At 51.4% G+C, this 16,853-nt stretch overlaps 1 protein-coding gene across 11 annotated transcripts in view; it reads left to right on the forward strand.

Annotated features, from left to right (window-relative positions):
* The window catches only part of MROH1 (maestro heat like repeat family member 1), a 70,345-nt gene that overhangs the window by 32,637 nt on the left and 20,855 nt on the right, over positions 1 to 16,853 (forward strand). For all 11 annotated transcript variants that reach the window (XR_012007234.1, XM_072775427.1, XM_072775426.1 and 8 more), the window contains 7 exons: positions 12,092 to 12,165; positions 12,714 to 12,836; positions 15,029 to 15,136; positions 15,421 to 15,565; positions 15,732 to 15,772; positions 15,984 to 16,125; positions 16,431 to 16,483. Coding sequence is in view for 10 of the 11 variants with exons in the window: in XM_072775427.1 (XP_072631528.1) it covers positions 12,092 to 12,165; positions 12,714 to 12,836; positions 15,029 to 15,136; positions 15,421 to 15,565; positions 15,732 to 15,772; positions 15,984 to 16,125; positions 16,431 to 16,483 (686 nt within the window). In the remaining variant the exon portion in view is untranslated. The remainder of the gene's footprint in view (positions 1 to 12,091; positions 12,166 to 12,713; positions 12,837 to 15,028; positions 15,137 to 15,420; positions 15,566 to 15,731; positions 15,773 to 15,983; positions 16,126 to 16,430; positions 16,484 to 16,853) is intronic.

Genomic DNA, 16,853 nt, shown 5'->3' on the forward strand with positions numbered 1-16,853 from the left:
GTGTGGAGCCTGACATGGAGCTTGATCCCAGGACTGACATCATGACCTTAGCCAAAACCAAGAGTCAGACGCTCAACCAGCTAAGCCACCCAGGTGCCCCTTTGCTCCCATACATTCTTAAAAGCATTTTTCCCCACTTTCTATTTTGTAATATTTCAGACTTTTTGAAAAACACCTTTTTGCCCACTAGTGAATGCCTGTCGTAGACATTTGCCTTTGATAGGTGACTGGAGACGCTGGGACGCTGCGTCCCTACCCCCGGCCGGGTGTTCAGTGCTTGCTCCCGGCTCAGTGGCTCAGCTGCATCATGCATGGTCACAGCTGCCCCGGGGGTGTCCAGTTAGAGATACCTGCCTCAGGTGTGGGCCTCTGGGAACAAGGCAGGCCAGCTGTTCTGCAGAACACCTTTCCATGTGCGTGTGTCTCGTGACTCCCTCACAATCAGGTGGAAGGCTTCAGGCTTCTACTTCTAAGACTCATTTAATCAACAACGAGTTTGGACACTTTTCACACCCGAGTGTATATTCTTTGATGAGCCTTGGTCAGTACATAACGGCCTCGGGCTACAGTCGGCCTGCAGCCTGCTGTTGGGTAGCCCAAGCTCCGAATGGATTTTACGTGTTAACAGGTTGTAAAAGCAAAGAATGTGGCGCCACATATGGCCCTTGAGGCCTAAAGTCGTTTTTCATTGGTCCTTCATAGAACAAGAATGCTGACTCCTGTCCTGGGAGGGTCGCTGCAGGTCAACGCTGAGCCACAAACAGTGCCTGTGCACACGGACCTCCTCATGGAATTGGGGGATGATGCCCGTGGGATGAGGTGGGGATGGCGTGTGCTCCAGACGCTCCGTTCTTTCCCTTGATCAGGCACACTGCCTTCCTTCCCACCTGCTCCCTCACACTTAGGCTCCAGGAGTCCTCTTTTTTTTTTTTTTAACTTTTTCTAAAAGATTTTATTTATTTATCCACGAGAGACACAGAGATAGAGAAAGAGGCAGAGACACAGGCAGAGGGAGAAGCAGGCCCCATGCAGGGGGCTGGACGTGGGACTCCTTCCAGGGTCTCCAGGATCACGCCCCGGGCTGAAGGCAGGGCTAAACCGCTGAGCCACCCAGGGATCCCTAATTTTTAATGTCTTATGTCTTTTATTCAGTTTACTAACAAATAAAAAACAAGCAGTTCAGCATTTTTCCCAGCCCTCCACCTCTGGCAACCACCAATCTGTTCTCTATATCAGTGGGCATAGTTCTATAGATACATATAGCTGATAGATAAGTTTTTGTTCTTAGATTCCACATATAAGGAGAGATCACACAGTATTTATCCTGCCATCTGAGTCTTGGTCAGTCTTTTTCTTTTTTTTTTTTTTTTCACTTGATCTATCAATTTTTTTAAAATTTAAATTCAATAAATTAACATATAGTGTATCATTAGCTCCAGAGGTAGAGGTCAGTGATTCACGAGCTGCACGCAGCGCCCGGTGCTCATCCCGCCACGTGCCCTCCTTAGTGCCCGTCACCCCCTCACCCCGTCCCCCCAGCCTCCCCTCTAGTGACCCTCAGTTGGTTTCCTAGAGTTATGAGTCTCTCATGGTTTGTCTCCCTCTCTGAGTTCATCTTACTGTATTTTCCCTTCTCCCCCCCACCCCGATCCTCTGTTTTGTTTCTTAAATTCCACATATAAGTGAGGTCAAGGCATAATTGTGTTTCTCTGACTGACTTATGTCGCTCGGCATCATACCCTCTAGTTCCATCCATGCTGTGCAAATGGTAAGATTTCACTCTTCTGATGGCTGAGTCACACTCCGTTGTATACATAGGTCGCGTCTTTACCCTTCATCTGTCGATGGACATCTGGGCTCTGTCCACACTTGGACTCTTGTGGACGTTGCTGCTGTAAAGGTTGGGGTGCAGGCGCCCCTTGGAATCACCGTGTCTGTGTCCTGTGGATAAGTACCCAGTAGGGCCGTTTCTGGGCCATAGGGTAGCTCTACATTCAGCCCCTTTTGGACCCTCCACACTGCTCTGCAGAGCGGCTGCCCAGCCTGCATCCCCACCAGCAGGTCAGGGGGCCCCCCTTTCTCCTCATCCTCACCAACCCCTGCTGTCTCCTGACTTGCTGATTTTAGCCATTCTGGCCAGTGTGAGGTGGGATCTCGCTGTGGTTCTATTTGTATTTCCCTGATGCCGAGGGATGTGGAGCATTTCTTCATGTGTCTGTTGGCCACGTGTAGGTCTGCTTTGGAGAAACGTCTGTTCGTGTCTTCTGCCCATTTCTTCACTGGATCATTTGGTTTTTTGGGTGTCAAGTTTGAGACGTTCTTTATAAATCTTGGATACCAGCCCTTAATCTGATAAGGCATTTGCAAATACCTTCCCCATTCTGTAGCTTGTCTTTTGGTTTTGGCCACGGCTTCCTTTGCTGGGCCGAAGCTTTCTATCTTGATGAAGCCCCAATAGTTCATTATTGCTTTTGCTTCCCCTGCCTCTGGAGACGTGTCTAGTAAGAAGTTCCTGCGGCCGAGGTCGCAGAGGTTGCTGCCTGTGTTCTCTTCTAGGATTTTGATGGATTCCTGTCTCACATTTAGGTCTTTCATCCATTTAGAGTCTATTTTTGTGTGTGGTGTAAGAAAATGGTCCGGTTTCATTCTTTTGCACGTGGCTGCCCAATGTTCCCAGCACCATTTGTTGAAGAGACTCTTTGTTCCATTGGATAGTCTTTCCTTTTTTATTTTATTTTAAATGTTTTATTTATTTATCCATGAGATACACTGAGAGAGAGAGAGAGAGAGAGAGAGAGAGAGAGAGAGAGAGGGGCAGAGACACAGGCAGAGGGAGAAGCAGGCTCCAAGCAGGGAGCCTGACGCGGGACTCGATCCTGGGTCCCCAGGATCACGCCCTGGGCTGAAGGCGGTGCCAAACCGCTGAGCCACCGGGGCTGCCCTGGATAGTCTTTCCTACTCTGTCAAAGGTGAGTGGGCCATAGAGTTGAGGGTCCATTTCTAGGTTCTCTATGCTGTTCCATTGATCTACGTGTCTGTTTGGGCCAGTACCACACTGTCTTGATCACAATTTTGTAAGACAGCTTGAAGTCAGACATTATGATGCCACCAGCTTTGGTTTTCTTTTTCAACATTCCTTTGGCTATTTGGGAGTTTTTCTGGTTCCAAGGAAATCTTAGGATTATTTGTTCCAGCTCTGTGAAAAATGTTGATGGGGTTTTGATAGGGATTGCAGTGAACGTGTAGGTTACTGTGGGTAGCATAGACATTTTAACAATATTTGTTCTTCCAATCCATGAACATGGAATGTTTTTCCATTTCTTAGTGTCTTTCTCAATTTCTTTAAGGAGCGTTCTACAGTTTTCAGAGTACAGATCCGTCAAACTCTCCCTCTTCTCAGATGACATGATACTCTGTGTGGAAAACCCAAAGGGCTCCACCCCAGAATTGTTAGATCTCATACAGGAATTTGGCGAAGTGGCCAGATACAAAATCAATGCACAGAAATCAATTGCATTTCTATGCACTAACGGTGAGACTGAAGAAAGAAACCAAGGAATCATATTTTATGGTTTTCGGTGCAATTGTAAATGGGTTCAATTCTTTGGTTTCTTTCTTCAGTCTCACCGTTAGTGCATAGAAATGCAATTGATTTCTGTGCATTGATTTTGTATCTGGCCACTTCGCCAAATTCCTGTATGAGATCTAACAATTCTGGGGTGGAGCCCTTTGGGTTTTCCACACAGAGTATCATGTCATCTGAGAAGAGGGAGAGTTTGACTTCTTCTTTGCCAGTTCGAATGCCTTTTATCTCTTTTTGTTGTCTGATTGCTGAGGCTAGGGCTTTTATGTTGAACAACAGTGGTGAGAGTGGGCATTGCTGTCATGTTCCTGACCTTAGGGGGGGAAAGCTCTCAGTTTTTCCCCATTGAGGATGATGTCCACTGTGGGCTTTTGTATGTGGCTTTTATGATATTCAGGCATATTCCCTCTATCCTTACAGTGAGGAGAGCTTTAATCAAGAAATGCTGCTGTATTTTGTTAAGGAAGTGGACTTTTTCTTACCAAATGACACAGTTCAAGAATACACTTTTCCCCTCTCTAGTACACCTTAGGGAATTACTTCTGTCTCCATGCATTATTAGTTTTATTTTGAAATATAACACCCATACAAAAAGCACACATGTGTACCGTTCAGCATAATGACCCCCTACCTTTGCCTGCGAGTACTCGGTGCTGGCCTGGAGCCCCGCTGGCCTGCTGGCGGGTGGTGTGGATAGGACCTGAGCGTGTGAATTACTCTGTAACTTAGCTCTTTCCCTCAGTATTCTGTGTGTGAGATTTATTCATGTAGTGTAGCTCTCTCACTTTCCTTCCTGTGAAGGATTCCAGTGAATTAAGCTGTAGTCCATCCAGTCTCGTGGTGATAAGTGCCATGGCCTGTGATTTCTCTTACGATGCACCACGCCACTGGGAACACTCTTCTGTGCACGTATGGTTGAGCGTATGCTTAGGAGTCATAAAGTATGTGTGTGTTCAATGTTAGTCAGTAAAACCATTCTGTTGTCCAATGTTTGTGCCACAGTTTATAGCCCCCGCCTTATTAGCACAAGCAGCATGTGAGGAGTATTGCTTTGTGTCTTTGCCAACACCTGTCAGCCTTTCACTTTAGCCATTGTGGGGGATGTGTGTCCTGTCCATTCTGGCTTTTTTTTTTTTTTTTAAGCTTTATTTATTTTAGAGAGAGAGCTCATGCATAAGCAGGGGGAGGGGCAGAGGGAGAGGGAGAGATAGACTCCCCACTGAGTGCAGAGCCCGACATGGCACTGGATCCCTTGACCCTGAGATCACACCTTGGGCCAAAACCAAGAGTTGGAGGCTTAATGGATTGAGCTCCCCCAGGTGTCCCCTGTTCTGGTTTTCATAAAATTAAAACACATACTTAGTTTGGCTTGCAGTGAGAAATTCAGTAATAGCTTGTTGATCTATCAGAAGTCCTTAAAACATGTTTTTTCCTCAATGGCAACCAGACTTTATTCTTTTTTTCTTCTGCTTTATTGAGACATAATGGACATGTAACACTGTGTAGCATTGGGGTGAACGACTGCAGCCTCCCCCCTGGTGGGATGGCTTAGACCAGAGCACCTCTCCCCACTCATTGATCACAGTTGCTGCTGTGACCCCGGTGCTGGCTGTGTCTGTGGGCCTGTTCCTGCAGGCTGTGTCCTGGGCACCTCCAGGAAGGCCTCATCACTGTCTGCTTGCAGGCGAAGGTGGGAAGGGGTGGTTCAGGAATGGCTCTGGCCTGGCGTGAGCATGAGCGGTAGATCTGGGATGCACATTCAGCTTGGGCTGAGCCGGGGCTCTGCTCTTTTTAGAAGTCTTCGAATTTTGAATTAAAGTGTTGTAATATGATTAAGAAGTTGGGGCCAGAGTTGCATTCCTTGGCATCTTGAACCAGGAAGCTTCTCGTGTGGGTGGGTGCTACTGTTGCCACCAGGTTGGCCACACAGGAAGCTCTCGCCTCTTCCTTCCTTTCCTTGCTTCTGTCCTTGAGCATCAAGTATTGGCACTGAAAACTGATGACAGTCTCAGTTTCCATACAAGTGATTTGGTCTGTTTGCCTGGATGCCCAAAGGGTGTTGATTTTTTTATTCTAAATTCAGAAATTTTATTGACTGTGTTGGCTGTTCTGGGAGTGATATTTTCCCCAGATCTGTCAAAGGCCTTTTCAGTATGTAGTTGTAAATCTTATTTTATCTCAGGATTTTTGTTTTTTATTTATTATTTTTTAAAGATTTTGTATTTTTTCATGAGAGACACAGAGAGGCAGAGACACAATCAGAGGGAAAAACAGGCTCCCTGTGGGGAGCCCGATGTGGGACTTGATCCCGGGATCACAACCTGAGCCACCCAGGTGCCCCTTATCTCAGGATTTTTTTTTTAAGATTTTATTTATTTATTCATGAAAGACACACAGAGAGAGACACAGGGAGAGACAGAAGCAGGCTCCATGCAAGGAGCCTGATGTGGGACTCGATCCCAGGTCTCCAGGATCACACCCCGGGCTGCAGGCGGCACTAAACCGCTGTGCCACCGGGGCTGCCCATATCTCAGGATTTCTAAATAGGATTTCAATATTCTGCTATTCCAGAAGTCTTCTTTAGCACTCCCTTATGTGTGCTTCATTGTCTTTGCCTGTCTTTTATACTTTTTGTATCAAATATTTTAAAGTTTTTTGGCCTCCAGTCATCTTTTTTCCTTCAGAATGTCCCTTTCTTTTTTTTTTTTTTTTTTAAAGATTTTATTTATTTATTCATGAGAGACACAGAGAAAGAGAGAGAGGCAGAGACACAGGCAGAGAGAGAGAAGCAGGCTCCATGCAGAGAGCCTGATGTGGGACTCGATCCTGGGTCTCCAGGATCATGCCCCGGGCTGAAGGCAGGCATTTAACCGCTGAGCCACCCAGGGATCCCAGAATGTCCCTTTCTGATATTAAGAACAAATCACATTCAGTAAAATGCACAAATCCTAAGAGTATGACCTGGTGATATTTTACACATCGTTCAACCACGTAACCATTACTCAAACGGTGGAAAGTTTCCAAAACCCAAAGTGTCCTTATACTTGCTTTCAGACAGGAGCCACCTTTACTCTAGGAGGTAAGCACTTTTCTGACTTCTCTTCAGTAAATTGATTCTACATGCTCTTGGATTTCATATGAAGAGTTTGTTACAACAGGCGACCTGTTCCCTTGCATCCGTGTTCTTTCCCTAAGCATTGTACGTTTGAGATTTGTACATGTTGTACATCACTTCATCCTTATTGCTGAGTTATGTTTAATTACGTTTTGTGAATAAAAAAATGTTTTCTTGTTGATGGACACATGGGTTGTTTCCAGCTTGGGGTAGTTATGGAGAAGGCTGGTATGAACGTTCTTGTACAGATTAGCTGGTGGGCACGTGCAGCATGAAATTTCTGGGCCTTGGGGCAGGTGCATGTTTAATGTTACCAGAAACGCCAGGTGGTTTTCCCCGTAGGCTTCCTATCCTGTGCTCAAGTATGATGCGTGAAAGCCTGCTGCTCCAGCTTCCTTGCCTGCTCTTGACATCGTCATCTCTTAATTTCCATTGTTTTGGTGATTGTGTCATAGGACTCACCAGAGAATGTGAATTTTCTAATGAGTACAGTGGCTAAGCATCTTTTCATTTACTCTATTGGCCTTCAGACATCTTTTTGTATGAAGGAGGTTCCTGTTCAAGTCTTTTGCCCATTGTAACACTGGATTTTTTCTTATTATGGTCCTGTCTAGGAATTCTTTGTCTGAAACATGTGGATAGGGTGTGCATCCTCAGTGGTTGGTGCCTTCGTGTCTGAGAAACCTATGCCCTTCCGGAGGACATGAAGACATTCTATTTTCTGCTAGGAACTTTATCGTTGAATTTCCACATTTCTTTGACTCATTTCTAGTTAATTTGGGAGTATGGTGTGAGATGTAGGGAGTAAAGATTATTTTCATATGGGCATCCAGTAATTGCAGCACTGCTTGTTCGGGAGACCGGCCTTTCCCCATTGCCTTGCATTAGCGCTTTACAGCGAGTCAGGTGCCTGTATGTATTAGGCTGCTGGGGCTGCCTTAACAAAGCATCACAGACTGAGGGCTAGACAACAGAAATTTATCGTCTCACGGTCTCACCGTGAACGTAGATGTCTGAGATCGACGTGTGAGCAGGGTGAGGGAGAACCTGTCCCATGCCCCCGGCCTAGCTTCTCGAGCTGCTGGCAGCCCTTGGCATTCCCTGGCTTGTAGCAGCCCTGCCCTGGCCTCTGCCTCTGTCTTTATCTCTACAAGCATCTCCCTGGGTGCCTGTCTGCGTCCATGTTCCCCTTTTATACAGGTGCCATGGTATTAGAATAAAGGCCCACCCTATTCCAATATGATCTCTTCCTAAGATAGCTAATTATACCTTCAGTGACCCTATTTCCAAGTAAAATCACATTCTTAGGGGCTAAGGGGTAGGAATTCAGCATTCTATGTTAACATATTTCAGGACTTCTCTGTTGCCCTGACCTCCTGACGCCAATAGCACTGTCTTAATTCTTTTGTCTTCGTACGAAGTCCTCGAATCTCGTAGAGTACCTCCTTCAGCTCTGTTCTTCCTCAAGATTGTTCATCTCCATTAGAAAAATCTTTTTATTGTAAGTCAGCTCACGGGCAGAAAGCACACTAAACGAACATGGGGCTTAGTTACTCATTTTAAGACAGGGATCTTCGAAACTACAACCAGGGCTCTTGACCTGAATGTATTGCTTCGGATGCCCCTTCCCTGCGTCCAGTTCCAGTAAGAACCCGATGAGTAAGCTGTCCTGGTTTTATGGTAACCACTCCCTTACGGTTTAGCGTCTCATCACTCGTATGCCGTATACCCCCGAGGCATCCTAGTTTGGTCAGTAAAAAACTGATATATTCATTGATAGCCTCTTTTTTTTGGAGTGTTGCTATTTTGTTTATTATGATGAATAAAGTACACTTCACAGAATTGACCATCCAAACCATTTTGTGGCGTACAGTTCAGTGGCCTTACTTACATTAATATTGTGCAGCTGATCTCCTGAACGCTCTTCATCCTACCAAACGGAAATGGTCCCCATCAAACAACGAGCCCCTGTATTTAAGTCTTCTCTGAATTGTGAGCCCCCCCCCCCCCATTCTTTTCTTTCCCTCATGATCTACCTGTGGAGGCGCCTGGGCCGTTGGACCTGTAGGGCCTCCACAGTTGAGTCTGCCGACTGTTCTCAAGGTGGGGATCAGCGTGTTTCTTGGCTGGATTCAGAGATGGGATCAGACTCAAGTTCCGTCCGTTTGGCAAGAGCAAGGGAGGCCCTTGACACTGTGGTCTTGGCTGCATCAGTGATCAGTGCCTGGGGCAAATTTGGTGATTTCATCTTCATTGATTCACTTTGATAAAGAGATACTCCCCTCATGTACTGTGTGCGTACCCCATAGCTGTGGCTCATGTAGAGAGGGCAGGATTGATCATTCTTTTGCTCTGTCACTTTTCAAGAATAGATTGGTTTCCTATTAACCTCTAAATGTAACTTTTATTTTTTTTTAAGATTTTATTTATTCACAAAAGATACACAGAGAAGCAGAGACACAGGCAGAGGGAAAAGCAGGCTCCATGCAGGGAGCCCAGTGTGGGACTCGATCCCGGGACCCTGGGATCACGGCCTGAGCCTAAGGCAGATGTTCAACCCCTGAGCCTCCCAGGCATCCCTGTAACTGTTCTTTTTTAGGGGCTTCATGGTCCCGCATCCAGTTCCCCGCAGGGAGCCTGCTTCTCCCTCTGCCTGTGTCTCTGCCTCTCTTCTCTCTCTCTCTCTCTCTCTCTCTCTCTGTGTCTCTCATGAATCAATAAATAAATCTTTTTTTAAAAAAATCTTAAGTGTTCATGGATTTTAACATATTTAATGGGTTGCAGTTTATCACAGTCATTGCCATTATCAAAGCTCAAATGTATCATCTTTGGGCTGTGGGAGCCTCTTCAGGGTCTGAGTCCTTTGATGTGACCCCTGTGGTCTTTGGCGGCTGGTGCTCTGGGCTCACCATATGTATTCCTTCTTCCGACCCGGAATTGGCCATTTCTCCAAAAAGCCCTATTTCTTTCCTTAGTGAGAAACTGCCCTTACAGACAATATCCTCGGGCCAGGGGTGCTCGTTGCCTCTTGGCGATCGCTGTTTCCAGGCCTTTCAGGAGTGTGAGCTGGGAAACGCCACTGCCTGCACAGAAGGGAGCGCGGCGCACCCGGACCTCAGACTGACGTTTGTGATTCAACACAGGCTACGGAGCCTTGGCTTTTACTCTTTCCTCTGGTTTCTTTTTCTCTGAAGTCCCATCATTTTCCTGGAATGTCCTGTGCTGGTCATGGTGGTCGAGTGCTGCGGTGAGAGCAGGGAGCCTCGTGTGCCCCTGCGGCGGGCTCTGCTCGGCCACTCTGCTTCCCTGGCTCCGAGGCTCCTCCCGCCCGCCACACGCTTGCCCGCGTCCCTGCTCTTTGGCTCTTAGCTCAGATGTGCCTCATTCACAAGAGCTGTTCTAGACCAGGTGCCCTGCTGGCGGTCTGTTTCTCAGCCTCTGGTCTGCTCCTTTCATGACGTTAGTACAGTTGTGATGATCTGATTGATTGTCTGCTTGTCTTTTATGTCCCTTCTGTGAGGACAGAAGTCCCTGGGGGGCAGGCCAGGTATGCGCCCACCCTCAGCAGGTTGTCAGGCCCTGACAGGTGCTGTCACATGTGTGGCAGGAAGACCGGGGCACTCCTTCACACTCCTGAGCCTCAGGGGCATGGGACTGGGTGGATGTCAGTCCTCGTCCCGCTCCCCACATCCCTGAGCCTTGGTCTGCTGTCCCTTCGTCCCTCTTCATGCTGAGGCCTGCTCACGGCCTGTGCCACTTTTCCTATTGGGTTGTTTGTGTTCTTTGCTCTTCGTGACCCGTTTTGGGGAATGTAAAAGTGACCAACCCCTCGCCAAGCACTCCCGTGGTTGAGGACATGTGTCGGCGCTGCTTCTTCACTTGGCAGGATGTTTGGTGGCCGCAGCCTGGACCGCGCCTGTCACTCCACCTCGCAGGGCCGCCCTGGGTTGGGCGCTGTCATGTGGCCCCTCAGCTCCAGTGGCTTCGCCCCGCCAGATCTGAGCTGCGTGCCTCTGAGCGTTCCTGCTGCTCGGCAGCCTTGCGCTCATGTGGCTTTGCCCCTGGGGCAGCTGTCCCCGCACCTCCCTGGCCAGCAGGTGGCGGGGTCTGGAGGCCTTGCCTGCCTGTTGGCACCGGGGACTTGGACAAGGGTCTTGTCCGGTTTTCTATTGATCTGCCTTTGTTTTCTCACCAACTTGTTGAGATCCTCTTGTGCATTGAGGACCCGAGTCCTCTGGGTGTGTTGTATTTCCCTTGTCCACTTGCTGCCCACTGAGTGGAGACCTCACCCTAGACCTGGTTCTGCCTGACTCGGGACACTTTCACCTGGTGCCCTAAATTACCTACCTCCCAGCTTCTTATTGGGCAAAATGATGTTTTTTGGGAAAAAGCTCATTTGTCCCTGGAGAGCAGTGGGTGGGCTTTGCTTAGGTGCCATCCCCTCTCCATGCTGAGGGCCACAGCGGCCATAAGGCCTCCTTATGCCCTCCTGAGTCTCAGCATCATCCTTGGCCACCTTGCTGTGGCTCTGCTCTGCTTCCTCACTGGGGGCTCATGAAGATCCTTTGCAGCATCCTATCAGAGGGGTGGTTTGTCTCTCAGTTGGGTCTAGACTCGTGTTTTCTCAGCGTGTGTGGTGTGCATCTCCTGCTGTCATTTATGTTGTTGTCAGGAGCCCCACACTGGCTTTCTCACGGCCACTCAGTGCTGTGCTTGGTGCTGCCACACATGTGCCACAGGGCAGAGCGTGGTTCCTGCAGCCCTGGGGCCTCGGGGGGTCAGGATGACCCTGTCCCAGGGCTGCATGTGGAATAAAAGTGTCACCCCTGGGGCCCCCGGTGGGCTCCATCAGTGGAGCTAGCAGCTCTTGATCTTCAGGCTGTGGGTTCAAGCCCCACAGTGGGTGTAGAGATAACTTAAAAATAAAATCTTAAAGTGCCATCCCACAGTGTTCCTTGAAGGGCCCTGCTCCCTGGGCACCCCTGTCTTTGTTCTCGTTCCTGTTGATTCAAGACTGCTTCCTGAGAGTCACTGTTAACCCCCACTTACTATCAGGAGACAAAGGGGAGCATTGCTGGTTCTGGGTAAGGGGTGCCCCCTGGACCTACTGACCAGGCCTGTCAGCGCTGCGCTGGGGTGCTGTTGGAGACCTTACCCTAGACCTGGTTCTGCCTGACTCGGGACACTTTCACCTGGTGCCCTAAATTACCTACCTCCCAGCTTCTTATTGGGCAAAATAATGTTTTTTGGGAAAAAGCTCATTTGTCCCTGGAGAGCAGTGGGCGGGCTTTGCTTAGGTGCCATCCCCTCTCCATGCTGAGGGCCACAGCGGTGGACGGCCGGCCAGCCTTGGTTGTGGTAGGGAGACTGAGCCATCTGTTCATTTCTTGCAGCGCCTCAGATGGAAGTTAAGAAGCCCTTTATTCTGTCCTCCATGAGGCTTCCTCTTCTGGATACCAACACCAAGGTAGGCAGTGGGCCAGCTCCAGCTCTGCTGTGAGCAGCTGCAGGATATGTGGCTGGGCTGGGGCTGGAAGTCACCACTGACACAGCCAGACCTAGAACAACAGCTCCAGATTCAGAGTCCTCCCCTCGAGGGGAGGTGGAGCCGGGGTGATGGCCCATGAGAGGTGCTAGCCCCCGGGAGCGGTAGTCCTGCAGCCCACGGTGGAACAAGCACTGGGTAGAGGGCCAGTAGTCTAGTGCCCGGGCAGGGAGGGAGGTGTGGGGGGGCACCGGAGGGAAAGAGGCCTTCCCCCCAGGGCGGCCAGGAGGCCACGTGTGCAGCTGAGGGGTGCTGAAGAAGTGGGGTGGGTGCAGGCACAGGTACAGATGCAGATACAAGAGTAGGTGGGGCATGGGGGCAGGCGCAGGTGCCCACCAAGGGGTGGTACAGGTGTGGGTGCAGGAAAGCTACCGGCAGAGGGGCAGCAAGATCCCTGTCTCCCGACTGGATGGTGGTGGGTCCAGGGCTCCCTCTGAGGCCCCTTCCTGACCTCCCTGAGTCCTGGGCAGGTGAAGCGGGCTGTGGTGCAGGTGATCAGCGCCATGGCCCACCACGGCTACTTGGAGCAGCCTGGAGGAGAGGCGATGGTCGAGTACATTGTGCAGCAGTGTGCCCTGCCCCCGGAGTCGGAGGTAAGGGGGCCCCCCCACCCATGCGCCGGCGGTCAGGGGCTGTCAGCCCTTCTCTGAGGAGGCATGGTCATCAGAACCTGCACAGCTCAGCCCAGGGGGCGGGGCCTCTGCCGGGAGTGGGGCAGCGAGAGGAGGGGAGGGGCCTCCGCTGGGGGGATGGGGAGCTCGGACCTCAGTTTGTCTCTCTTCAGAGTTGGGGCCTCCGCAGCTTTAGTGCTTCCCTCCCCTAGCTCCCAGGACTCCGAAGAGAGAGGCGGGACAGATACGCGGTTCTCTTTGGGGCTTTTCTTTTTCTTTTTCTTTTTTTTTTAAAGATTTTATTTATTTATTCATGAGAGACACAGAGATAGAGGCAGTGACAGAGGCAGAGGGAGAAGCAGGCTCCATGCAGGGGACCTGATATGGGACTCGATCCTGGGACCCCAAGATCACGCCCTAGCCAAAGGCAGACATTCATTTGCTGTGCCACCCAGGCGTCCCTCTTTGGGGCTTTTCTATTGAAAAAGTTACTGAGCAAATCCAAGTTTCCTCCTGAGGGAGAGTATGGTAGAGGGCAGAAACACAGGCATGAGTCGGTGGTCTCGCCACAGCCTTGAGCCATCCCGGCCCTGGTCTTGCAGGCCCATGGAGCCACCCTGCCTGCCCAGGTCAGCTCCGAGCTGAGGCAGCCCTGGACGAGGGATCTCTGCATCCTCACCCGGGTCCTCTGTGTTTAAGTTAAAACACTAGAGATTAAGCAGAGTGGATGCTGCTTGCTACCTTGCCTCTAAAACGGCCCTCGCGAGGGGTCCAGCTTGGTGCTGTTCCCACAGGCCTGAGGAGGCTCACCCCTGCTGCTTTGGCCCGTTTCACAGTCACCTAGGTCATTGGGCACGTACTGGACAGAATCAAGACCTCTGTCGTAGTCTGTTCGTCTCCAGGGTTTGGCGATTTGAAGATTTATTTTAGAATATTAAAAATTTTTCTAGGTGGACAGTTATTCACGGCCGTTGTGGACTCGTAATTTTATCGTATTGTCTGTTGTGAATGTGGCCAGGTTTATTTCTGCTTTTCAGAGTTTGTTGAGAGAGGACGCAGCTGGTTCAGTCAGCGAAACGTGCAGCTCCTGACCTCAGGGTTGTTTAGTTCAAGCCCCCATGGGGGGAAGTTACTTAAATAAATAAAATCATTTAAAAAAAATAAGTTTCTTGAGATCTTCTTGTGGACCTAATAGATGGTCAGGCATTTGAAGTTGTTCATGTTTGTTCAGGATGAAGTTCTATCTGTGTTCATGTAAAGAGCATGCTTTAGGGAACCCTGGGTGGCGCAGCAGTTTAGCTGCTCGCCGGGCTACCTCCCCTGCCTTTGGCCCAGGGCGCGATCCTGGAGACCCGGGATTGAATCCCACGTCGGGCTCCCGGTGCATGGAGCCTGCTTCTCCCTCTGCCTGTGTCTCTGCCTCTCTCTCTCTCTGTGACTATCATAAATTAAACAAACAAACAAAAAAAAGAGCATGCTTTATAACTTGTTATTCAAGGCCTGACCATCCCTATTTTCTCTACTTGACCTTTGATCTCCGAGGGAGAAGAGTTGGGTCTCCTCCAGTCATAGCATTTTGGCCATTTCTCTTTGTTATTCGGGGTTTGCCTTTTGGTATTTCAAAGCATGAATGGAAGGCTCAGACCAGACATTTAGAAAACAGGAGCCCTTTTCTTGCAAGGAACCTTCCTAGGGAGCTGGGCTTTGGAGCGCGGTCTTAGCAGACAGGACGATAGGTGCCCCCAGAGAAACTGCTGACTTGGGCTGCAGAAGCTGCAGCCTGTTCTTGGTCAAAAACGGGGGTTTTCCCAGGTGACTGTCATTTCCACAAAGGCCCTCCCGTTTCTACGGAGCTCAGCTTGCCACAGTTGAGGATCAGGTGATTTCTTCTGGAGTCCATGGAGCCCATGGCTGGCAGGGAAGGCTTGAGGTTTCTGTTACTCTGGAGACTAGAAGTAGGCCGGCTGAGCCTGTTTCCGTGGGAAGCCTTAGTGCCGCCCGTGTTACCTGCCCACAGCAGGTGGCAGGTAGCAGGTGTCATGGCTGCCCCTCTGCGCTGGGCTGGGAAGGGCCTGCCTGTTTGCATACGGGCTCTGTCCTCAGAGCCCAGAGCCTCCAGAGTAGAACCACAGCAGCCCACGCGTGCTCCTCCCTCTGCTCCTCCCCCACACCAGCCTCGGAAGCTGGCGCCTGACAGCGAGGACCTCCCAGAGGACGGCGTACGAGCCATCAGCATCAGCACCCTCTACCTGGTCAGCACCACCGTGGATAGGATGAGCGACGTGAGTGTGTGGCCAGCCCCTCAGCCTGCGCCCGGGCTCACCTGGACAGCTGGCTTCCTGGCCCCCGGTGCCCTGGCTGCCTCGTTGTGACCGACCGCTGCCTCCTGACCTTGTGGCCCAGTGACTTGAACCCGTGCTGGGCAGCCACAGGGGCAGGGGTGCTCGCCGGGCCACCTCCCCAAGCCTTCCCGAGTCCCCGCAGTGCCGAGGGGGAGCTCCTGGGCTGCCGCTGCTGTAGCCCGCACGCCCAAGGTGCTGGGCATGGACCATGGCTCTGCCCCCAGGTCCTCTGGCCGTACCTGCTTGAGTTCCTCACGCCCACGCGCTTCACCGGGGCGCTGACCCACCTCTGCCGGAGCCTCGTGCACCTGGCCCAGAAGAAGCAGGAGGTGGGAGCTGATGCCTTCCTCATCCAGTACGACGGCAACGGTGCGCCCCTGCCCCCGGCACGTCTTCCTAACCCTGATCTCACCCTTGAACCTGTCCTCTTGCTCCCCGGGAGCCCTGAACCCAACTACACCCCTACCCAGGGTGCGGCCAGGCCGGGGCCCTGTGGCAAGCAGCCCCCTGAGCATTTCTACCACTTTCTTTCCAGTGAGCCTCCCTTCACCCTATGCCATAACCACAAGACTGCTGGTGAGTGTTCTGTGTGGCCTTTGTCATCTCCCCTAACCACACAGCTACTGACGGAGTCGGGAAGGAGCAGGCTCGCCTTGGGTCCCTATGTCCCCTGCCACGTGCTGTCTTGCCGTGGGGGCTGGTCAGGTGCTGCCCGTGGAACCTCCTTGCCTCCCCCCATGAGGCCTGCTGAGCCCTGGGTCTGGAGCTCCCCACTGTACTTCCTCAGACCGTGTCTTCCCACCCCTACCTGGGGGACGGCCGTGGGGCCGCCTCACTGCGCCTCTTGAACGTCTTGCATCGGAACATCCACCCTTTGCTGGGTCAGCGGTGGGCGACCACCATTCCCCTGCTGCTGGAGCACCTGGACGGTGAGGCTCCTCTGCCTCTGACCCCATTTTTGCTGGTGTGCATCTGGGTTTGCTTTTGGGGACCAGAGTTTTTTAACTTGGAAGAAACAGCCTCCCCTGAGTTTCAGGGACATGGGGCTGGAAAGGTGTCCTCGAGAGGCTGGGTGTCACCCAGGAGCATTTGGGGTGTGGGAGCAGTCCTGGCGCTCCCAAACACGGGGTGAGGCATATCTGGAAGGTGCTGGGCAGGGACCTGGGCCCGGTTCTCTGAATTGCACTCCTGCTTGCTGGGTCGGGCGAGGCTGACTGAGCGACTGTCATTTCAGAACATACTGAAGAAACCCTGTCACAGAAGGAGTGGGAGGAAAAGCTGCTGGCGGTGAGAGCCGGGGCCCCGGGGGTGTGGCCCATCTTGGGCACGGAGGCCTGCTTCCGCCTGGGTTGGGAGAGTCGGGGCAGTGCATGCCTATGGGGGCTGCACCCCCGACGGTTGTGTGATGGCTGCCTTGACCTAGGGGGCGGGGGACAGGCCGTGCCCCCGGCGTGAGGACTGTCTACCTCCCTCGCAGATCACTCGCCCTGCTGTGACGGGGCACGTTATGGGGGCTCTGAGGTCCTCCGTCTGGCCCAGGAGCCTTCTGTGCTGCCCTTGCCTGGCCCACTGTGCACCCGACAGCCCAGGGTGTGCACGGCCAGGCTCGAAGGTCGCCTACAGGCCACTGTGAGCTGTGGCACGGAACCGCCCTGGG

The sequence above is a fragment of the Canis lupus genome, chromosome 14, assembly GCF_048164855.1.
Source record: "Canis lupus baileyi chromosome 14, mCanLup2.hap1, whole genome shotgun sequence".
In the NCBI taxonomy this organism is placed as follows: domain Eukaryota; kingdom Metazoa; phylum Chordata; class Mammalia; order Carnivora; family Canidae; genus Canis; species Canis lupus.